General features: G+C 42.0%; 1 protein-coding gene across 1 annotated transcript in view; it reads right to left on the bottom strand.

The window, feature by feature from the left end:
• PLBD1 (phospholipase B domain containing 1) overlaps nucleotides 1–23,971 on the bottom strand; it is a 71,188-nt gene extending 47,217 nt beyond the window's left edge. Inside the window, 2 exon segments of the mRNA NM_001244629.1 lie at nucleotides 12,171–12,390; nucleotides 23,415–23,971. Coding sequence (NP_001231558.1) covers nucleotides 12,171–12,390; nucleotides 23,415–23,517 — 323 coding nt within the window. The 5' untranslated portion in view covers nucleotides 23,518–23,971.

Genomic DNA, 24,352 nt, shown 5'->3' with positions numbered 1-24,352 from the left:
TGCCCCCTGCTACATTTTAGATTTTTTTCCTTGCTCCATAGCCTCACCACTATTTGACACAGTCAGTCTTTCAAATTTCCAACAATGTGATGTATTTGGCATGATTTCCCATTCCCCTCAGGATTACTGGCTATTTGAGATTCTTTATTTTAAAACTTACTTGAAAAATTAAACATCCCTCAAATGCTACACAGTAAACATTTCTGGTGAGCTAAAATTGACATATAACACTGTGTAATGATTTGATATATTTATATATTACAATATAATTACCACCATAGCATTAGCAAACACCTCTGTCACATCGCATAATTATAACTTTTTTTATGATAAAAACAATTAAGATCTATCTCTTAGCACCTTTGAGGTTTATAACACAGTAATTTTGACGGTAAGCACTATGTTGTGCATTATATATCCAGGACTTATTTATCTACTAGTTGCAAGTTTGTACCCTTGAACAACATCTTCTCAATTAAACATTTTGAAAATAATCCGTTTACATCTATTGTGATTTTAATATACTTGGACTTATTTCTACAATCTTTTCTGGTTTCCATGTACCATCCCTTTCTTTGTCTCTCCTTTTTTTCCTCGTTTAGATAACATTTTCATTTTCCTTCTTTTCACTTCTGCTAACTTAGAAGCAATAAAATGTACAACCGACTCTTCGGCAACACGTGTTTGTACTACAAGGGTCCACTTAAACATGGATTTTTTTCAATAAATATGTACTTTTTGGATGTGGAAGGCTGACTATGCATCTACATGAGGGTTATTGACTATGCAGGGTTGGGGGTGAGGTGGGGGTCAGTGCCTCTTTAAAAATTAAAAAATTATTTCTATTTAAATATTTTTTATTGTCTAACTTTTGTGATCAAATTTTATTAACTTTTTTTAAAATTATTTTTTTAGAGCTGTACCCTAAAGAAATTCCCAGGCTAGGGGTTGAATTGGAGCTGCAGCTGCTGGCCTACACCACAGCCTCAGCAACATTCGATCCAAGCCACATCTGCGACCCACACCACAGCTGTAGCAATGCTGGATCCCACTGATCCACTGAAGGAGGCCAGGGATCAAACCCACATCCTCATGGATACTAGTTGGATTCCTAACCTGCTGAGCCACAATGGGAACTCCAACTATTTTGTTTCTTGTGTTAACTATTGTTCCTTATATCTCCAATATTCCCCTCTGCTATTCTTGTTAATGCAGGTCTATAATAGTTTAACAGAAACCTGTGCTTGGTAAAAAAATTTTAATTTAAATATCTGAAAATATCCTTATTTTAAACTTGCTGTTGAATAAGCTAAATGGTCATAACATTCTAGTTATTTTTCCTTGGTACTTTAAAAATATTATCTTTGTATCTTCTGACTCTGTTGTTGCTAATGAGAGGTTATGTTGTCAGTCTAGCTGAGATTCTTTTGTAATCAATGTTTTTCTTTAAATATTATTTAAAAATTATTCCCTCTATCCTCAATTTTCTGTAGTCTCGCTGACTATGTTGTCATTTTAATAGGCTGTGTCTTCAAACTGACTCACAACTTTTTCAATTTTTATCAATTCTCGACTATTACCCTGTCAGCCATTGCTTATCTGCAATTCCCTCCAGTTTCTTTTTCTGGGACTCAAACTCAGACACATGTTGGGGTTTCGCAATCAAGTCACTCTATCTAATAACAGCTCTCTCATTATTTTTACCCCTCTCTTTCGGCAGTGTATAATGTAAATCCCTCCATACTAATGTCTGATTCAGAAATTACTTCTCTGACTCTGTCTAGTCAAGGATTTGCCCACTTGTTGATATTTTTAAAAACTAATTCCATAATTTTCTTTTATGATATTTTGAATAGACTCTTTTAAAATTGCTACCTGTCTTCTTATTTCTTCCTTTTTTTTTTTGCTCAATAAATCCCTCAAGTTTTCCTTCATTTATAACTTAGAGTACCTTAGGCATATTTAAATCATTCTAGTTAAACCATTCTGTAAAATGAATCTTGAGTGTATTCACGATTTTATTGTCGATTTTGCTGACCGCTTTTCTTAACATTCAATTTCTTTGAGCTTTTTTGGACTTTGGTACACAGGTACTTTTAGTTATGTGTTTGTTTATATTCTTATATCTGCCCCCATTCCCCCTTCTGAAACCTCTGAAACTTCCCTCTTTCTCTCCTCTCATTTTCCCCTAAGTACCCCCATCTGACTCCCTGAGAACCAGGTCTCATAGTGGCTTTTTGGGGACTTCTTTTCTATAGAATATTGCACATATATCTTGAACCAGCACATGGCTGATTTGGTTCTTGGTTGCCCCACTCCTGCCTCCCCTCAAGCTCATGGTTTCTTATAAATCTCTACACCAGAGTGCACATCAACAGAAGTTATTCTGTGGCCTCCAATTTTACAGTCAAGAGCAGCAAGGTTATTCCACTTCCCAGCCTTAATCCAGCACATGCAGAGCCCCCAGGCCTTCACCCACCAGCAGGGGTGGCTGTCTCTGCCTGCTTCAGGCCAAGGGCCCAGCAGACCCACATCCCATTTTTTTATGGGCCATTTCTGGTTCAAGAGATGCTTAATCTCATTTGGGGGCCCAGCTATATTACCATGCTGCTCCGCTTCTATATATTTAATCAGCCATTTGTTCTAAGTTTGGAGCACACTGGGTTAAAAGGTGTACCCCTTACACCTTCTGGTCTGAAACTTTACCTAAAGTCTTAGTTCTGCTTTTTATTTGATGCTTTTTTATTGACCTAGGAGGTCAGCACTGTAAGCAGGAGATGACTCGCCTTCCAAGAAAGGGAATTTAGCCCCTAGTACAGTGGAACTTTAGCTCTCCTTTATCTAATTGTTTCCAGAACTGAAACTGATAAAGTGAGAATAGAGTTTTACTGCCAGTTGGGTAAACAACATTAAAATGCTTCAAAATCTTTCTTTGTATGTTCCTTGAATTCAATAAACTTCACTCGTGCTTTTCCTTCAAATTTTTGTAAATATACACTTTTGCTTACATATCTTTTATGCTGCCACATCTACCCTTTCTATCACCTCTAAAACTGAGGGAGAGGACAGCAATAAAGCTAGACAGATAGGTGGGTGACAGGGAAGGGACCTTCTGCCCTGGCCTCATACTTCAGGTAAGTTGGAAGGCTGAAAGTCCAGGTGAGTTTGGTGACTTGATTTAGTTGCTTAGGGAAGCAAAAGCCCTATGGTTTCCCACTCCCAGGTGGCAGAGGGAAGTAAGAGACGGCCACCTGGGCTGTCTGTGCTCATGTCAAAGGGGTTCCTGTGTGATCTAGGGTGGAGTATGTGGACATTGGGAGCTGAGGAACCTGCTGGTGGCAAAGGACTTGCAGTTGGGGTGACCACCCCACTTCAGGTGGCACTGATTTTGCAGCTGGAGGCCAGGGAGACTGTGGAAGCCCCATCAGCGGTCTGGTGGGGACACCAGCGGTCTGGTGGGGACAACCCCAAGCTAAGGACTCAATGAGATCGTTTCACTTCAGTAGACGCACCAGACAAGGACATGGGACAGCCACTGACTAAACATCTCCCCTCCCTCCAAGAAGCCTCAGGAAAACCAACCCACCTTTTCTGGGAAAAGATGTTGGGAAGAGGAGCAGAACATTCTGAATTGACTCCATTTCAATGATAAAGTATTTTGTTCATATTGAAATTACTCTGGTAACATTTCCTATTATGAGGAGGAAGGGGCTTGCTCTTAAAATGATTTAAATGAAAATAAATGTCTATTTTTTGGAAAAACTCTGTGGACTATTGACCTACAGTGCTCAATCAGGTAAAGGAAAAGACATTCATACTTTTTACCTAAAGTCTCCAGCACCACACCCTGCCCCACTCCATCCAGAGCTCCAGATCCCCTCAGTTTTTCAATCCATTTCAATATAGGGCTGTGCTTCTATATTGAAAGTGATTTTTCCCTCCAGGGGCATTTGGCAATGTCTGGAGACATATTTTTATTATCACATTAGAGGGAGGGAAGGTGCAACTGGTGTCCAGTGGCTAGAGCCCCACAAAGCTAAAAACTCAGGACTCAACAGGGTCCTTGGTTGCCGACAATCTCCGTTTGACCTCAAACAAGATTACAAGTTTACAAAAACCACTGACTTCAGGACCAACAGTAACAGGATTGGAAAGAACCGATTCAAGATTGTGGGGCTGTTCTGAAGCCAGCTAGGTTAGCTGGGTGGGCGGGGGAGGGGGAAGTTGCAGCTCAGGTTCAGGATCAGTAGATAGAATGGTTCATGAATTCTGAAATTGCTGGGTTCCAAACAAGTTCCTAAGATGCTTTTCCCAGAGTCAGCTAGCTATTTAACTTCTCTGTGCACAAGTTTTCTCATCAATAATATGGGGATAGTCATAATCCATGTCTCATAGCATTATTGTCCATTAAATAATTTAACATACATAAAATGTTTTGAACCATGTCTGGCACTTTTAAAATAATTTATAGCTGTTAGTCATCATCATCATCATTTTGTGGTTCATGTTAAGTTCCAAATAATTAAGAGTTGATGGGTCATTTTATATTTTTGAGGGTAGGACAGTGTCATGCTTTGCTTTGCCCACAGCCTTGACCTGGAGCCATATTCCTTCTAATGTCAGAAGGAGCAAGTAGGGAGTATGGAGGAGATTCTTTTTTTTTTTTTTTTTTTGCCTTTTCTAGGGCTGCTCCCGTGGCACATGGAGGTTCCCAGGCTAGGGGTCTAATCAGAGCTGTAGCCACCGGCCTACACCACAGCCACAGCAATGCAGGATCTGAGCCGTGTCTTCAACCTACACCACAGCTCACGGCAACGCTGGATGCCTAACCCATTGAGCAAGGCCAGGGATCAAACCCACAACCCCATGGTTCCTAGTCGGATTCGTTAACCACTGAGCCACAACTGGAACTCCTGGAGGAGATTCTTGAAGTATCTCTAGGTGATAAGACAAATACCAAAAAGTTTCCACCTTTGACTACTCTCTCTACCTGTGCTGTAATCGTGCCAGAACCTTTTTTTTCTTTCCTCCTTTTTTTTTTTTTTTTTGGCCATATCCACAGCACACAGAAGTTTCTGGGCCAGGGATCAAACCTTTGCCACAGCAGTGACCCAAGCCGCAGCAATGACAACACTGGATATTTTAACCACTAGGCCACCAGGGAACTCCCAGAAACTCCCTATCACAGTTTTAGCAACTGTTGTGCCAACACACTAACTTAAAAAGAGTGAAGAATGCCCTTGGGAACTCACCCTTCCCCCCCATCTTTCTCACTATCCCCAGAACCTGGCACAAGGTAGGATAAGTGTTTGTTGCATAGAGTTGACCCACCTATACTGGGTAATTCCAGAGGAAGTCATTTCAGCAGCTGCCTCAGCAATGCAAGAGATCAGCCACTGTATCAAAAACTAGAGCAGACCAGGTCCCCACATGCTCATCACCTATCACCAGAAGGGTTTCATGACTCATTTTATTAAAAATCAATCTGCAACTATTTATCAGCTTTTACATCATTAGTGAGACATCAGCGACTCTTAATTTGCAACTCTTAAAGAGCCACCCAAGAGAGTCAAAAAATGAAGGAAGGAATTCCGTTTGGCCGAGGCTGCTAGACACTGCATTACATGTACCTCACACTTCTGATTCATCTCTAATAGAATTGGAACAACAGAGTTCCATTAAACTTAATAAGCTTGTAATTAAGCAACTGCTGGGGGCAGAAGCACTATGCCAGGTATCTGGGGGTCTAAAAAAGATGAAAAAGATGGTGACCCTGTCCTCAAAGCACTGACAGATAGTGGAGGGGAGAGATGGGGCTTCGATCCCATGGATATGGAAACCGGACATGGTTCATCAAGAGGGCATCTGAGATGCGTCTTGGAGGTTGCGCAATATTTCAAAAGGTGGAGATGGGAGAGGCAGCAATCTGGCTCTCAGGAATAACAGCTCTTAAGAGTTGGAAGAAAGCAGGGTGGTGGGAGGCTGTCCTCGCCTCACAGCGCGGATAAGGAGCCCTTTTGGACTGCACGTTTGTTTGCGTGATGACGTCAACGTGACGCCGTGAGGGTCTCCTCTGGGGGTGGGGTTGGGGACGAGGGTAGTGGGGGAGGAAGGAGAAAAAAGAAAGAGCCTAAGAAGAAGAAGCCCGTAAGAAAAGCCCCAGAGGATATCGAGTGCCCGCTCCAAGCTGTGGTCTTGCTGGATCTGCTGCCGAGAGGATGAAGTAACTACAAGCACCTGGTGGGTGGCCGTGTGACTTTTCAGGATAAAGTACAAAGGGCTGGGCTCAGGAGAGCGTTGTCACAGTCTTGTGAAAGTTCAGAGAAGCAACAAAGTACTTAATGCTTCAAAAGCAATGATGGAGGATTTGAGGATATGTCTTTGTGTGTTTTCCTTTGGTCTCTCAAATACTTTGTAGCTTGGAAAGAGCAAATTATACCTTCTGAAGTTGGCAAACCAACGTCCTGATCTGGCTGCGTCAGTCGTTCAGACCACAATGTCCGTTCTCTCTCACATCTCCTCTCGCCAAAGTGCGAGAGACTGTACGGAACACGGCTCCATTTTAAATGTCGTGATGTGGGAAAAGTGGCAGCCCTATACGTCCCACTGCCCTTGGCAGCTGCTGGAACAGCTTTGCAAGATGAGAGGAAAACAAAGCAGCTCTTTCTGTTGGCTTGTGGCACACACTGACCTTCTCTGCCCTGACTCCAAGGCTGTGTCTAGGTACCGTGCAACTGTAGTTTGCAAAGCACCCCCCGGAGTAACAGTCCCCAGCAGTACATGTTTTAAATGGATAAAATGATGTTTGTCTAGGAAAATGCTATTGCTTCTCATGTAATTGCCTAGGTGTAGCCGGAAACACACACAACACTCTAGCTGGGACGTGTATTCCTTCCTCCACCACTGGTTTGTGGCTTCCAGAGGGTTGACATTTTAAGCTCTTCTGCTGTGCTTCCGAGAATGCAGGCCACTTTTGCTCACAGATAGCCCACGGCCCCTCTGCTCAGCCGAGGCAGTGTGCGTGGTGCTTACTGCTGCAGTCTTTCCTTGGTGGCGCCATGGGTCTGAGAGTCTCAATCCCATGAATCCTTCCAGTGTCTCCCTGCTTTGTCTCCTACTGGGAACCTCGCTTCTCTAATGCATTTGGCCTTTCTCCCTCCTCTCAATTAAACTTGGGCAACAGAATGTGTACTAAGCCTTCATCTCCTGGACCACATCAGAAGAGGAGGAAGGAAACTGATAACCACCTCCTTCTCTTCCCTCTTCCGCCACACATTGCCACTGTCTGTTTTAAGCATCCTGGGTCCCACTCCACTATTCTGGGTTTTGAGACAGGCGCAGAGCAGACCCTTTAAATGCACACAGCTTCAGAAGAAACTCCCCTATGTATTTGACTATTCAGCAATGCAGATAGAATGACAGTCTCTGAAAAGGAGCTTATGGGAAATGCTCTTCTAAAGAGGCTTGGTTATAATTCTTCCTTCTCTTTTCTGTTCTTTTTTGGTTCGTTCCTGAGCCAGGGATTGAACCCATACCACAGCAATGACCCAAACTGCTGCAGTGACAATGCCAGGTCCTTAACCCACTGTGTCACCAGTGAACTCCTCCTCTTTTCTGTTCTTTTACACCCTTCCTTTCCTCTTTCCTTTTAGTCCTCTCCTCCTCTTCTCCTTGTCTTTTTCTTCTCTTTCAGACATACAAACACTGACCTCTCTCTTCCATCCACCCCCTCCCACTCTTGATCAGCCATCTTCCTGCTCCCCAATATCTTCTGTTCAGTGAGATTCATCAGAGTCCCCACAGAGCAGAGGTCCTCAGACTCCGTACGTATATGGGAAGCCCATCCTTGAGCAGGTGGGGGGAATTTCCACACTCGTGAATACTAGGCAGATACAAACTGTTTCAAATTTAAGAAAGCCCCGCTTGAATGAAATTGAAGAGGTCATAAAATCACTCCCTACAAATAAAAGTCCAGGACCAGATGGCTTCACAGGTGAATTTTATCAAACATATAAAGAGGAATTGGTGCCCATCCTCCTTAAACTCTTTCAAAAGGTTGAAGAAGAAGGAATACTCCCAAAGACATTCTATGAGGCCACCATCACCCTCATTCCAAAATCAGACAGAGATACCACCAAAAAAGAAAACGATCGGCCAATATCATTGATGAATATAGATGCAAAAATTCTCAACAAAATCTTAGCCAACCGAATCCAACAACATACCAAAAAAATTATACACCATGACCAGGTTGGGTTCATCCCAGGTTCACAAGGATGGTTCAACATACGCAAATCAATCAGCATCATACACCACATTAACAAAAAAAGAGTCAAAAATCATATGATCATCTCAATAGACGCAGAAAAAGCATTTGACAAAGTCCAACATCCATTCATGATCAAGACCCTTGCCAAAGTGGGTATAGAGGGAACATTCCTGAATATCATCAAAGCCATTTATGATAAACCCACAGCAAATATAATACTCAATGGAGAAAAACTGAAAGCCTTCTCACTCAAATCTGGAACAAGACAGGGATGCCCACTCTCACCACTGCTCTTCAACATAGTTTTGGAAGTCCTAGCCACAGCAATTAGACAAACAAAAGAAATCAAAGGCATCCATATAGGAAGAGAAGAGATAAAACTGTCACTGTATGCAGATGACATGATACTATACCTAGAAAACCCTAAGGACTCAACCCCAAAACTCCTTGAACTGATTAATAAATTCAGCAAAGTGGCAGGATATAAGATTAACATTCAGAAGTCAGTTGCATTTCTGTATACCAGCAATGAAACATTAGAAAAGGAATACAAAAATACGATACCTTTTAAAATTGTACCTCACAAAATCAAATACCTCGGAATACACCTGACCAAGGAGGTAAAGGACCTATATGCCGAGAACTATAAAACTTTAATCAAAGAAATCAAAGAAGATGTAAAGAAATGGAAAGATATTCCATGTTCCTGGATTGGGAAAATCAATATTGTAAAAATGGCCATACTACCCAAAGCAATCTGCAGACTCAGTGCAATCCCTATCAAATTACCCATGACATTTTTCACAGAACTAGAACAAACAATCCAAACATTTATATGGAACCACAAAAGACCCAGAATCGCCAAAGCAATCCTGAGAAACAAAAACCAAGCAGGAGGCATAACTCTCCCAGACTTCAAGAAATACTACAAAGCCACAGTCATCAAAACAGTGTGGTACTGGTACCAAAACAGACAGACAGACCAATGGAACAGAATAGAGAATCCGGAAATAAACCCTGACACCTATGGTCAATTAATCTTTGACAAGGGAGGCAAGAACATAAAATGGGAAAAAGAAAGTCTATTCAGCAAGCATTGCTGGGAAACCTGGACAGCTGCATGCAAAGCAATGAAACTAGAACACACCCTCACACCATGCACAAAAATAAACTCCAAATGGCTGAAAGACTTAAATATACGACAGGACACCATCAAACTCCTAGAAGAAAACATAGGCAAAACACTCTCTGACATCAACATCATGAATATTTTCTCAGGTCAGTCTCCCAAAGCAATAGAAATTAGAGCAAAAATAAACCCATGGGCCCTCATCAAACTGAAAAGCTTTTGCACAGCAAAGGAAACCAAAAAGAAAACAAAAAGACAACTTACAGAATGGGAGAAAATAGTTTCAAATGATGCAACGGACAAGGGCTTAATCTCTAGAATATATAAGCAACTTATACAACTCAACAGCAAAAAAACCAATCAAACAATGGAAAAATGGGCAAAAGACCTGAATAGACATTTCTCCAAAGAAGATATACAGATGGCCAACAAACACATGAAAAAATGCTCAACATCGCTGATTATAAGAGAAATGCAAATCAAAACTACCATGAGATACCACCTCACACCAGTCAGAATGGCCATCATTCATAAATCCACAAATAACAAGTGCTGGAGGGGCTGTGGAGAAAAGGGAACCCTCCTGCACTGTTGGTGGGAATGTAAACTGGTACAGCCACTATGGAGAACAGTTTGGAGATACCTTAGAAATCTATACATAGAACTTCCATACGACCCTGCAATCCCACTCTTGGGCATCTATCCAGACAAAGCTCTACTTAAAAGAGACACATGCACCCGCATGTTCATTGCAGCACTATTCACAATAGCCAGGACATGGAAACAACCCAAATGTCCATCGACAGAGGGGGAGGGAGTGGGAGGGATTGGGAGCTTGGGCTTATCAGACACAACCTAGAATAGATTTACAAGGAGATCCTGCTGAATAGCATTGAGAACTATGTCTAGATACTCATGTTGCAACAGAAGAAAGAGTGGGGGAAAAACTGTAATTGCAATGTATACATGTAAGGATAACCTGACCCCCTTGCTGTACAGTGGAAAAAAAAAAAGAACTCTAAGAAAGCCCCGCTTGGAAGTTCCCATTGTTCCCATTGTGGCTCAGCTGTAACGAGCCTGACTAGTATCCTTGAGGATTCGGGTTCGATCCCTGGCCTCGTTCAGTGGGTTAAGGATCGGCGTAGCTGTGAGCTGTGGTGTTGGTCACAGACACGGCTCAGATCCCATGTCGCTGTGGCTGTGATGTAGGCCAGCAGCTGCAGATCCAGTTTGACCGCTGGCCTGGGAACATCCATATGCTGCAGCTGTGGCCCTAAAGACAAAAAACAAACAAACAAACAAAAACGTAGGTTTGCCTGAGACATGAGAATATCAGAAGTGTCATCGTTGCCAGAAGTGTCCTTGGTCAAACTCCCTGAGACGCTCGCTTCTCTAATACATAGCTTCTCTTAATAACCCACATGTATCTTATGAATAACCTTATCTAATTTATTTATATTCACACAACTGCAGTGTGAATTCTTTCTCCAAACTTACAACACCATTTAAAGAATGCAGTCAGAATTTAGTGGATCCAGAAATAAAGACTTGGAGGGAAAAGGAAAAAGTTCAGATTTTTACATGTATAATACAGTTTTAAACGTTTTAAAAACCATATTCAGTTTATACAGTTTTCTACATTTCCAAATTTAGAGTCCCCCCCCCCACATTAAGGAGACTTGTACAGTAGGGTAGCAAAAATTTGGTATAAAAATAAAAATAGGGATTTTTAGTTTAAATTAAAAAAAAAAAGAGCAACCAGAGCCCAGTAATTAGTCATTCAACATTTGATATAATCGCCAGTACTCAGGCAGATTCAGATTGGCACTGCGCTTACTATGACTAAGGCAGTAACAGCACAGAACTGCACTCAACAATCTAGGTCACAGAGAATAAAAGAAGAAAGCCAAGTCCTCAAGACATTTATAGCAAAGGAAGAATAACTTGCTTAAATGACTTGCAAGTTTCCTTAAAGAGCTGTTTTCTAAAAATGAGTCGTCATGATCTAATTACTATTAACTGCATTTTTTGTTATTTTCATAAGACAAGGGAAGAAGACAAGAATCAAATGACAATAGAACTGGAAAGCACATTCATGTTAGACATTAAAATTTTAATTTAAAATCTTTGCCCATTTGAAACTATTGTTCTCAGATGGTGGAAAATAAGCATCTTACATTTTATTTTGAATTAATAATAATTATTATTATTATTTTGCTTTTTAGGGCTGCACCTGTAGCATATGAAAATTCCCAGACTAGGGATCAAATTGGAGCTGCAGGTGCCGGCCTACACCACAGCCACAGCAACGCCAGATCCTTAACCCACTGAATGACATGAGGGATCAAACCTGCATCCTCATGGATACTAGGCAAATTTGTAACCCGCTGAGCCACGATGGGAGCTCCCTGAATTAATTTTTAATTCATCTTTTCTGTTTTGTGGTTCTCTAGGAGCCACTCCACCTCTATTGGCTTTCTACCCCCACAATAAATGGCTAGTAAGATGGAATGGCTTAGCGGTCTTTTAAAACAGTTTCATGAGAAGGAAAGGTTTTTTTAAAGGTTTAGCGCCACAAGCGGGGGCTTTGCTCCTTCCAGGCAGGGACTGGCTCTAGGTACAAATGTAATTCTGATAATGTTTCTATCATATGAGAAGGACCACTGCGACTTTTCAGTTCTAGTGTACAATGCCAGGAAGACAAAGGCTAATGTGGAACAAAGAGCGAGACAGAGGTTGCCAGTCAGTTCTCCACCATGACTGGGTACTTACGGGGCAGTGAGGTAACCCTCCAAATAGCCGGCTGCGAACATGATGATATTATTGCTTAGGGATTGAGAACCGTACCCCGCTCTGATCTCAAGGATGCCCCAGCCTGTGGTTTTCATAGAGTCATTGTAAAAACCGTAGGCATCCCCATTCCTGTCCAGAACATTTTTGACTAGCATTCTCTTCTCAGTAGGCATCCAGTACGCAGTTGCATAGTAGACCCCTGGAAAGAAAAGAAAAAAGGGTGAGTAGGGTAAGATGTCATTGAACTGATGTGCTGATGCAATTTGAAGAAACATTTTCTTGTTAAAGTATCGTCAGTTTACAATGTTGTGCCAGTTTCTACTGTACCGCAAAGTGACCCAGTCTCTCTCTCTCTCATGTATATATATATATATATATATATATATATATATATATATATATATTGTTCTTTTTATATTATCTTCCATCATGGACTATCCCAAAAGAAGGGATATAGTTTCTCATGCTGTATGTAGGACACCATTGCGTATCCATTCTGAATGTAATGTAACCAACAATTCTAGCATATTGAGTTCCATTCTATTAGGATTGGAAAATCTACCACATTATAGTCTGTCTTTGTTACAAGTGGGGAAAAACCAGAGCCTTGATCAAGGGGGTTGAGTCCAGAGCACAAGGAACCAGGTCCAAGGTACAGGCGTAGTTGAGTACCACAGGGGTGGGTCTCAGTGCTTCATCCTTAAAGATGGGATCCTGGGTTAAGTAGGAGCCAGGGCTCTTGCCCACCTTTTCACTCAACCAAGTACAGGGTTCATGTTCCTTGTCTGCAACCCTTTCATCCCCCTCAAGAGCTGGCCTAAAGCATCCGTATTTTCTTGCTTCCAATCTTATCTCTCTTGCTTAATTCTTCACATATGACATTGGATTCCTATTTTGCAGAAGACTGCAAATCACCTGGGACTTCCTCACATCCTCGATGATTTTGTAAATTGATCCTCACAAATCCTGTGCCCATCTCTCCCTGCTTGCTCACTTCAATCCCTTTACCCATGTTCTGGATCCCACCACTTTTCCTTGGGAACTTTGTAGCATTCTCTATCTTCTTGTTCCTCCTGTACCTTAAAGCTCCTTCTCTGCAATGACTCATCCCCCTTTAAGGTACTAACATGTTCCATTCTCTCACAGTTTAAAGCAAACCAACCTCAGAAGCCCTCTTTGGCTCACTGATGAAATCCTTCTATCCTAATAGGACATGGGCTTCTGAAAGCCCTTGACCCTGTTGACCACTTATTCTTAAAGCTCTTTCCTCCCATGGGCTCTGGGACATCGCTCTGTCCTGAATCGTCACTTCCTTTGCTTGCCTTCCACCTGTTTCTCCCATGGCTCCCTCTTATCTACCCAACAGCATAATGGATAACACCATCTGGATGATTCCACTAGCACCAGAAACTTAAAATATCCAAAGAAATTAATATTCTCTCCCTATCCATCCTCCATCCTCTGCTTTCCAGCTCTGTGATCTTTCAGCCTGAAACTCAAGTCCATCTGAGTCTCCTCTCTCCTGCATATCTCATGTTTAACCAAAACCTCCTAAATACCTCTCCCACTAGTAAATGTCTCATTAACTCTACATTTCCATGCTAATTTTGGTATCACCACTAGCCTTAACTCTGAAGAGGCCTGTTTTCAGGTCTCTCTGACTTTTAATCTATTCTTCATACTCTGCCACATTGACCTTTCTAAAACGCAAAACTGATTTATTTCACTCGATTATCAAAAATCTTCAGTGGCTTCTACTTAGAAATAAAATTTTTTCAGCTTACCCTCTTGGCCTTTCAGACCTTCTACCTGCCTATACCTACCCAGATCCATCCACCACTCCTTGTACTTTGTGATCCAGAAACCATTACACACAGCTCTTCAACCTGCCATGAGCTGGGCCAGCACCTCTGATTTGCATATGCTCTTTCCTCTGCCTGTGATTTTCTCTCTTGTTAACTAGCAGTCTCAAAATTGCTATTTACTTGTTTATTTATCTTTTTAGGGCTGTACCTGCGACATATGGACATTCCCAGGCTAGGGGTTGAATTGGAGCTGTAGCTGCCAGCTTAAGCCATAGCCGTAGAAACTTGGGATCTGAGCCATGTCTGTGACCTACACCACAGCTCACGGCAACATGGGGTCCTTAACCCACTGAGCAAGGCCAGGGATCGAACCTGTGTTCTCAAGGATACTAGTCAATTTCAGTTAACTGCTGAGCCAGGATGGGAACTCCTCAAAATTGCTATTTAAGACACAGGAAGCATCACCCGCTTTGTAGGGGCTGACTTGCTCTACAAGCCCAATGCACATGGTATGTACATCTTCTGATCTTATCACATCATTCTGTAATTTACATGTCTGCCCCTGCTCCTAGCCTGTAAACTCAAGGCCAGAGACTGTTTCCTCAGCACTTAGTAGAGTATCTGGCCCACAACAGGTACTCAATAAATAGCTATGAAAGAAAGGGATACTTAGGAAGAGAGAGAAAAGGAAAAAGAAGAAATGAAGAAAAGAAATAGTATATAGTGCATTTATTTCTCTGCCTAAAGAAGCACTGCACCGCTGCTCAGGTTGAAGACAAACTTTGCATTCAGGTCATCAAAGAGGTGGGAGGAGGCCTGAATGACTTGGGTTCTAGGCTGGTAGCAGATGGATGCTGTATCATTACTGAGAGAGGGAGCAGATGGGAAGCAGGTGTGGGAAAGAATATGAGTTTAGTTTTGGGCATAATAAGTTTTTAGTGGTTAAGATACTAGAAGCCTCAGATTAAATAATTAAATAGGGTTATCTGCTTTCAAAATTCAAAAGACTCAATATTTTATTTATTTTTTAAAAAAAATTTTGGAGTTCCCGTCGTGGTTCAGTGGTTAATGAATCCGACTAGGAACCATAAAGTTGTGGGTTCGATCCCTGGCCTTGCCCAGTGAGTTAAGAATCTGGCATTGCCGTGAGCTGTGGTGTAAGTTGCAGGCGCGGCTCAGATCCCGCGTTGCTGTGGCTCCGTCGTAGGCTGGCGGCTACAGCTCCGATTTGACCCCTAGCCTGGGAACCTCCATGTGCTGCGGGAGCAGCCCAAGAAATGGCAAAAAGACAAAAAAAAAAAAAAAAAAAAAAAAAAAATTGGAGTACAGTTGACTTACAAAGTTGTGCGAGTTTCACATGGACAGCAAAGTGAATCCGTTATTCATATACATATATCCCATCCATATATGGATTCTTTCCCCATATAGTTTATTAGGTAGTTCAGTATTTTTATTTTCTTGATGCAAAGATTGTCTATGAAATGAGCTCTAAAACAGAACTTTAATACTAGAGCATTGTGGCACCTTGGCCCAGCGTTTTCTCCATATATCAACTCTTCCTGGTTTCTCCAGTCTCATGCTATTTTCTGATTTTTCCTAAATTCTTAAATAGTTAAAGCCTTATGCTTTCTATTTTTGAAAAATATCTCCATGTGGTGAAGCTAATGGTGTGAAAATCAGGCTAATGCTGACTATGACCCTGAAAGAATGATTTTGATCAGGAAAGTCAATTTATTCTGCATAAAGTGGTGACCATAATGGTGAGTTTTTTTTTTTTTTTAAATGGCAACATGCAAATAATGACATTGATAGACATAGGTAGGTGCAGAACACTTTGTCAATAGGCTCCTGGTGATGAATGAGAGTCTAATTGTTACTAAGTCAGTTGACTGCAGTTAGACAATTGTGGGCAACATCCATAGAAACATCCTTTCTTCTCCCCAAATACAGTAAATATGTTTCCCAAGCTGATTTTGGACCACACATGCCACAGCCTCAGCCTCTCCTCAGCTTTTCTCACGCACTCTCATCCACCCTCATCTCTAGTAGGAGCTTTGTAGGGAAATGAGAAAGGGTAGCTGTTTCACTATTACTGATTCTACCTTACTTTCCTGACCACAAATAATAAACTTCTGCAAATTTGTGCTTTTTTTGCCACTCTGTGCCTTCAGGCATCAAAAAAATTTTACCCAGTCTGAAGAGAATTCAATGAGGAAAAATTTACTGCTAACACATTGACCAAGTTGGCAAGTGCTTTGAGAATGAAGCCACAATCTGAGTTTCTTGCACCACCCCTAATTGATGCCCTCCATTCCTCAATGTTTTCTCTATATATCAACCTTCCTGGTTTCTCCAGTCTCATGCTATTTTCTGATTTTTCCAAATCCATAAATAGTTAAAGCCTTATGCTTTCTAGTTAAAAAAAAAAAAAAAATCTCCATGTGGTGAGGCTAATGGTGTGAAAAGTGTAACAGCAAAAAGGTAGAAAAATATTATATAATTATAATCTCAACCTTGCTTTATACAAGCTCTGCGGAGGCAGAGACCATTTCTGCTTATGACCCTATATCCTGGGAGTGCTGTAGCTGACAGAGTAATGTTCCTGTGACGACTCTTATTTAATTGTGTGTGTTCTTGAACCAGAGGTGATATTTATTAGAACATGCACAGAAGTTAGTCTAAAATAAGTTGTTTTGTCTTCAAGCCCAGGTAAGAAGCCTGGAGGACATTCAGGTGCCGAAGGGACAAATGCCATGTATTGACATTTTCTCTAGAATTGTGAAGATGAAAAATGAGATTTACACATTTTTAACTGCAACGTCCTTGAAATCTTTAAAAGTCACTTAAGTATTTCGAATGAATGGGAATATTACTTCCTAAAAACAGAGTATTCTTCCTTTACAAAGATGAAAGAAGACCCATTATTTTTTTATTTCTTTTTATGCAAAAAACCCAAACACTCCAATTGAGTTTTATTTACCTGTGTATTCTAATATTTTTTGATGAGTTAATTGTTCTCAATTGAAAACCAATTCCTAGCCCCGTCTTAGAATTTGTAAAATAATCATAAGTGGCCCAAATCACTCTTTTCCGTATTTGGAGTCTGAGTTTTCTAGCACCTCACTTATGAAAGAGGAAGTGGTTTTTGACCCTGAGCAATACAACTTTTGCCTGAAAGGGTTGGTCAGTTAGATAGAGAAAAAGAGAAGCTGAGAAAGTAGAGGCAGAAAATGTGACAGAAAACAGAAACAACAAAATTGCAACTCTATTCATATTGGGTTTAGCTAATAGTTCACTGATTGTGATCCTTGAATTGCTTTTCTCTTTTATGTCCTATGAACATGGTCTCTCAGCATCTCTCTGTGCACCTTGGCTTTGCTCCTTTTCTTCTTTGAAAGGACTCTCAGTAAACTTATACCTAGTTTTTAGATTTGCTTTGTCTTTTCATCGGTGTCACTGAGAAAATAACTGATACATGAACAAACAATCGCCAGGCAACAAAATTATAAATAGGTATTTTAGCTCCCCTTCCTTCCAGATATTAGAGCCTGGGATTCTTGCTGAAACAAAGATTATTTGGGGATGTGCCCCCAGGGAATAAGAATAGGGGGTGGGGAGGGTGAAGTGGGGAGGGAGGGGGGAAAGCAGGAGAGTGTACTCTGAGATGGTCCAAGGAGGTGTAGAATAAGCCTCTGAAGACCCACCACAGGGATAGAAGAGAAAGCATTTCTCCACCTGCTCCCATCCTGCATAGGTCAAACACTTCACATATATGAAGTGTTCAATCCCTCACTCCCAGGTTTGCATGTGCTCCAGCACCAAACAGTTCTGATGTCAGAGAACCTCTAGGTGGAAAGCAAGGGGTTCCTGCAGTCTGGCTGAGGTGAGGGGCCTCAGCTTATACCTGTGTGAAGCTAGAATGAAAGGCAGGTGAGAGCATGAGGGGTGGGCTGTGTAATGTGCCTGATCCATAAGATAGGTCGAAAGGGATTCAGTTTAAAAAATAATAGCTTCAAGGCAGCAAAACACGAATACGAAAAAATGCAGGAGATTTGCTTGAGTTTGAAATGATCGCATTCCTTCATCCCCTAGAAACATACCTATTCTTCCTTGCTAGCTTAAATCAGAGTTCTTACCTAAAGTCCTATCAACAGAAAGTCAACTTTACTCCATTCTGATTCAGCACTCAGGTGACTGCTCACCTAGATCACTCTTTAGTTACATGTATTTGTGTGTATTGGGGTCAATAAATTTGATTACTGGCTTCTTAAGAATCAAGGGTAGCATCTTTTTTTTTTTTCTTTCTTTTCTTTTTTAGGGCCACACCTGCAGCTCATGGAAGTTCCTGGGCTAGGGGTCAAATCAGAGCTGCAGCTGTGGGTCTGTGCCACAGCTACAGCAACACCAGATCCAAGCTGCATTTGCGACCTATGCTGCAGCTTGTGGCAATGCTGGATCCTTAACCCACTGAGTGAGGCCAGGGATGGAACCCTAAACCCCACAGACACGATGTCAGGTTCTTAACCTCATGAGCTGAAATGGGAACTCCAGGGGTAGCATCTTATATCTCATTATATCCACTCCCTTGAGCCTAACACAATGCTTCATTTGGTGACCACCTAAACCCCAACTTTCATACTGGCTGGAAGGTCACATTTGAAGACTGACTCCCATCATGCCTAAGTTTATTAATTCTTGATTTCTGACTGCGAAGTCGAATTTTGATATCTTAAGTTTGCAAATGCTGGTTTGAGCAATTCGACACTATCTCATACTGGAATTGTAGCTAAGGGTGCAGGGCTGACGGAAAAATTTCAAAGCAAGCTTGTTTCTCTATTAAGAGACTTTCACGGTTTTCCTTAGGAAGATTATAACATGATATCTGTTGTTTATACAGACACAGAGTTTCCAGTTTTAGACTAAAATTTTCCTCATAATTTCACTACATCTGTTAGTTTCATTTTTTTACCACTTCAAGTAAATTCCTATTTCACAGTTGTACAAAATACTAACATAATAAAATTATTTATACATTTTCTAGCCACATCTTAAAGCTAAATTATCAAAAGATTGTGAAATATAAGTTGCAGAACCAGCTGGAACCTACTCTATTAAAAAAAAATGAGACCAATGCATTAAAACAAAAACCTTTTAAAATGTTAAACAAAATAAATCTTTTGAGAGTCATTCCATTATTGGTACTACTGCCTTTTTTATTTTTTTATTTTTTCTTATTTTAATAGTTAATACTTTGTACTTTGGAATCCAGCAAAACTCAACAGGTGACAAAAGTAAAAATAATGCCTAAAGAAGTGTGAAAAGAAAAGTTCCTATTCTATGTGTCAGAACAAACACCCAAAATGAAGTTCACATGATAAATAGTATCTATATTATGAGAAGTAAATCACCAAGAAAAAATTATTTAAAATGTTCTATTTCAATTTAAAGACTGAAGGAGGATCTTTTTTTTTTTTTTTTTGCTAAGGTCTAATCAATAAACATGATGCTATGCTTGTATCTGCCCTGTCAATGTCTATAAAAAATGTTCAGTCAAAAGCTCCCTAGATTTTTTCAAAATATCCCAAACTCCACGTGTCCTAAACTAAACTCAGCCTCTTCCCAACCCTCAAATAAGTGCCTTTTCTTTTAGTTCTCACCTTGATGAAGGCGAGAAACATCCATCCACTTTGATCTGGAAGTCATCCCTTCTTTGCCATTTACCAAATTCCCACCAGGCTTTTATTTATTTCCTTTCCTTCCCTATTTATCACTTTAGTTGAAGCTCTTCCCATTTTTGGAATTGTGTACATTCTTATAAACAATCTGGTATACAGAGAGCACAAGAAAATGTTTGAGTTTACACAAAGCATTGTCTTCTTTGGGGTCTGAAACACCAAGACAACAAGGAAGAACTGTAGGAAGACCTAATGAGGCTCAGAAAGACAGAAAAGTGTTGGGAAATTCTAAAGCAGCCATGGTTAGTAAATTACACTTAGGAAAAAAAATAAGGTTATTTCAGTCAGACAGTTATAACTCAGGAAAGTACTTTCTGAATATATACATGTATGTATGTATATAATGTATGTACCTAAATCCTCAAAATGTTAGACCATGATTAAGAAAAAATTCTGTTTTTTATAATATGTTATAACTTCATAGAACATGAATTATCATCAGCAATCCTGTTGCTTTATCAAGAGGTCCATAATGACTTTTCAGAGAAAAGCAACTCCAGTGGTGAGTTATAATGGCCACTTAATGATATAGCCTCTACTGTATGCCAGTTACTGTTCCTTACAACAAACTTCTGAGATAGATATTATTATAATACCCATTTTACAGTTGAGAAAATTGAAGCATGGAGAGATTAGATAATTGACTGAAGGTCACGGTCAGTAATTATTGGACTCAGGATTCAAACCTGGCTCCAGGATTTCTGTCTCTGGAATTCCACATCATCTAATACTAGACTTCCAAGGATGAAGACCTGCCATAGGTAGAGTGAATGGATGAAGCAACCACCTCAGTGAATTTGGAAATAAGAATGCCCTCAGAGCTAAAGGATCCATTGAGATTGGTCTCAATTACAGGTCTCCTAAGTCAATTAATGAGACCAAAAACTCCCAGGACTGTAAACTCTTTGACAGCCACATAAAGGTATTAGCCTATCTAGAGAGGCAATCTATTAGTCTCAAATGGCCCTGGTGAGCTATCGAAGAGTGGAAAAGGAACCAGTGACCAACTGTTCTGGGTGAGCAGTGTCTGGTAAGGAGCACCTAAGTGTCCAGTCCTAGTGGGAGGCAGATGAATCCAGCCCCCAGCCTGAGAATCCCTGATATTTTTTTTATCCCATGTAGTCTAATTATAGTGACAATGTGCCTGGAGCAAGCTATGCAAGTAATCAGTCTGCTAAAAATGAACAACAATTAATATTTCGATGAATAGACATGTGTTTATGAGGGCAAATCAGCTTCCTTGTATCTGATCAGCTCTGGAGAACTGGAAAGAAGGAATTTCTGGAGTCTAGCTCTGCAAGTCCCAGAGCCAGATCTAGAACCAGTTTTACCAAGGCACAGGCCACCTCACATGTCTCTTGGCAACCAACCTATCTCCTTCCCTAGTGACAACCTGACTTCACTATCCAAATGACAGAAAAATTATGCAAGACATTCTAAAAACACGAGCAGGGCTTTTCAGTCTGGAAAGATAAAGGCAATGTGATTATATGTCTGAAGTCTATAATAGTTTGAAATATACAGCTAGGACTAATTGGTAGTTATTTACCAACTTCTGGAATAATGAAACCGCAAAGTAACCTTCAAAGATTAAAGAAGTTGTTTTTGGATAAAGAGGTATATATTAGTGGATATTCATTCCAGGGGGTTACAATCCCTTTGGTGTTTATCAGGTACTCGCTAAATTCCAAGTACTGAGTGGGCACTTCAGAGAAAATCAGAAAGCAGGAAGTAGCAAAGGTTCTGTTCTCTGGCCAAAAGTTATTGATAGTCCAGCAAGAGGTTAAGACAAAGACCCTAAAAGCTGCTCTAGAAAAATAGAATGAAAGAGAGTTTGCAGCCCTTGAGATGGTCAGGGTGGGCATCCCCAACCACTCTTCAATGCTATGATTAACATCTTCCAGATGACTGGGCACAGTGCCCTCAGGATCACTTGCAGCAGAAGTTTCCTCACGCTCTGCCTTGACTCCCAACCACCTGGCATGGCCTCAGCTTATTATTTGGGGAACTCAGTTTAAGAAGCAGTTTCTTTGAGTTCCCGTTGTGGCTCAGCAGAAATGAATCCAACTAGGAACCATGAGGTTGCGCGTTTCACCCCTGGCCTCACTCAGTGGGTTAAGAATCTGGCGTTGCCGTGAGCTGTGGTGTAGGTTGAAAATGCGGCTTGGATCTGATGTTGCTGTGGTTCTGGTGTAGGCTGGCAGCTGTAGCTCTGATTCGACCCCTAGCCTGGGAACCTCCATACGCTGTGGGTGCGGCCCTAAAAAGACAAAAGACCAAAAAAAAAAAAAAAGAAGAAGAAGAAGAAGCAGTTTCTTGCTGGGTGTATTTTCCTGAATAAGCAGTGCCCCATCTTCAAAAAAACAATGTCTCCACCTCACTCCTCACACTGCCCCCTCCATCTGCAGAAAGATTTAACACAATCCCCAGAATCCAAAAGAACAGAAGAGGGAGAAAATTTTCCACCAGGCTTTCAGACATTAAAAAACCATTTCCATTTCCAGGGTCCTCTCCAGCCTGTCCTAGATGCATCTGAATGAGCAGTCTCACTGGGCTAAGAGGTGGCATGGATGCCACCACCTCCAGATCGTGCTGGTAAATCGCAAGTCAGGAGCCTGGGAATGCTCATTTCTGAGCCCAGAAGCCCAGGCAGCTTCATAGACTGATAAGATTTAAGACTGGAAAGATTTAAGAGGGTTAAGTGGGCAAATTGTGAAAGCAAAGGCCTTGAAATATGGTAAGTGCATACACTTGTTGATAGAAGGTTGTGGAACAAGAACCAGTGGGGCTCTTGGAAAAAGGTAGCTCTCCCAAATCCCACCCTATTGCAAAGTCAGCACAGAAAAGAGATGAGGAAATAAAATGAATCCTCTCTCAATATTACTTGTGAAGTCTTTCAAGTTTTTTAAGTTAATCTTGGTCTTACTTGTTGGGAATGAAGTGACAAAACCCACTTTTTTTTTTTTTTTTTTTTTTTTGAGGCAATTGGTATACAGATCCCTGTGTCAATACCCGTAGAGATAAAACCTGTTTCACTAGGAAGGGAGTAGTCAAGTAAATGCTCATTTACATTTCAACACTGCCTTCATTTGCTGCATAAGCAAATGACTGAAATCTTTGCCTCAAACTTTCTCATCTGTAGAATGGGGATAGTCCTATTTAGGATTGTGGGGAGCATTATATGAACATAAATCCTTCAGTACACTGCCTGGAACATAGTAAGCTGGCAAAATCAGGTTGCGCTTCTCATCATTTTAAAACAAAGTCATGGTCAATTAATAGAAAACAGTGGCAGCCCAGGATCATAGCCATGACGAGAAAAATATATTTAGATGTCCTTTGGCTGGCCTTTTTAGAGCCAGCCAAGGCTCCGCAAAGCCAAGAGTCATGCAAGAGCGAACTGATTTGTCTGCCAACTGGCCCGCACTTTTTCAGTTCGCAGAAGCACACCCCCTGTCCCGGTCTGGGGCCATCACCGAGCTCCAGCGGGGCCGGGAGCAACACGGCCAGTCCCCTCGCGGAAGCGCGTTCCTTGGCGTCCACCCAGAAGTCAGACAGACACTGCGAGAAGTAAACTTGACCTGACTCGGGAGCGCACGGAGCGGCGCGGGCGTCCAGGACCCCTCCCGGAGCTCTCCGCCTCGGCAGCCGGCAGCCGGCAGCCGGAGGGGCGCGCTGCTCACCTGCCAGGCTCGGAGGCACTGCGGCGGCCAGAAGCAGCAGCAGCAGCAGCGGGGCCGGCGGCGCGGGCAGCCCAAGGCGCCCGTCCCGGCTGCGGCGGGACATCGCTCTGCGGCCGCGATCTCTGCTCCGCTGGACGAGGTGCCCTCGGGGCCGGCGGTGGCGGCTGCTGGTGCTGCGATAGAGACGTTGGGGCGTCTTTAACTTTCTTCTCTCATGAGCCCGGTCTGCTTGGGGCTTTTAGGGGCGAAGAAGCCTCACGTGGCCTTGGGAACAACCTTCGCCCTGCTGGGCCCCGGGCTGGGAAGGGCGGGCCCTTTCTGACCCTCAAGCGCCTCGTGGGCCGGCCAGAGACAGTTCCCCGGCTGCACGTCTGGGATCTGCCCAGGCTTACGTGCCGCTTTCTCCTCACTCGTCGGGCTGTTTGGCGGCCCAGGGCTGGAAACAAATCAGTTCATATTCACACCGCTAGCCTCCAGGCCCGGCCACTCGTCTGCAGCAGCGGGGATGAGGTGTCCTGAGCAGTGGAGAAATGCATATCCCTGCCTACACGCAGCTCTGATTCTTTGCCATCCCGAAGAGTTCTTCCGGATCCCTCTAACTCAGGGATCAGTGCCCCTCCATCTCAGGCTTTCTAACCTAAATCCATTTGCTGCAGCTCAAGACTTTGGATCTTTTGCTTTTGTTTTCATTGGCTGGAGCCACCACTGGAGAGTGATTCCTCCGACCGGTCTGAAATTGGATATATCCCTGAAACCCCTGTGAGGTCCCCATTTTTGTGCAGGGTCAGTTGAAAGTGACATTGTGAAGTAGGCAAACCTATGCCTCGGGTGACATTGTGAAGCTGGCAGAGGGTGCCCTAGGTGACATTGTGAAGTAGGCAAAAGGTATTTTATTTATTGAATAAGCATCTGTTGAGCTCGCCTTATGTGCCACAAAG

The sequence above is a fragment of the Sus scrofa genome, chromosome 5 (genome assembly GCF_000003025.6).
Source record: "Sus scrofa isolate TJ Tabasco breed Duroc chromosome 5, Sscrofa11.1, whole genome shotgun sequence".
In the NCBI taxonomy this organism is placed as follows: domain Eukaryota; kingdom Metazoa; phylum Chordata; class Mammalia; order Artiodactyla; family Suidae; genus Sus; species Sus scrofa.
This window is presented reverse-complemented; position numbering and strand designations above follow the sequence as displayed.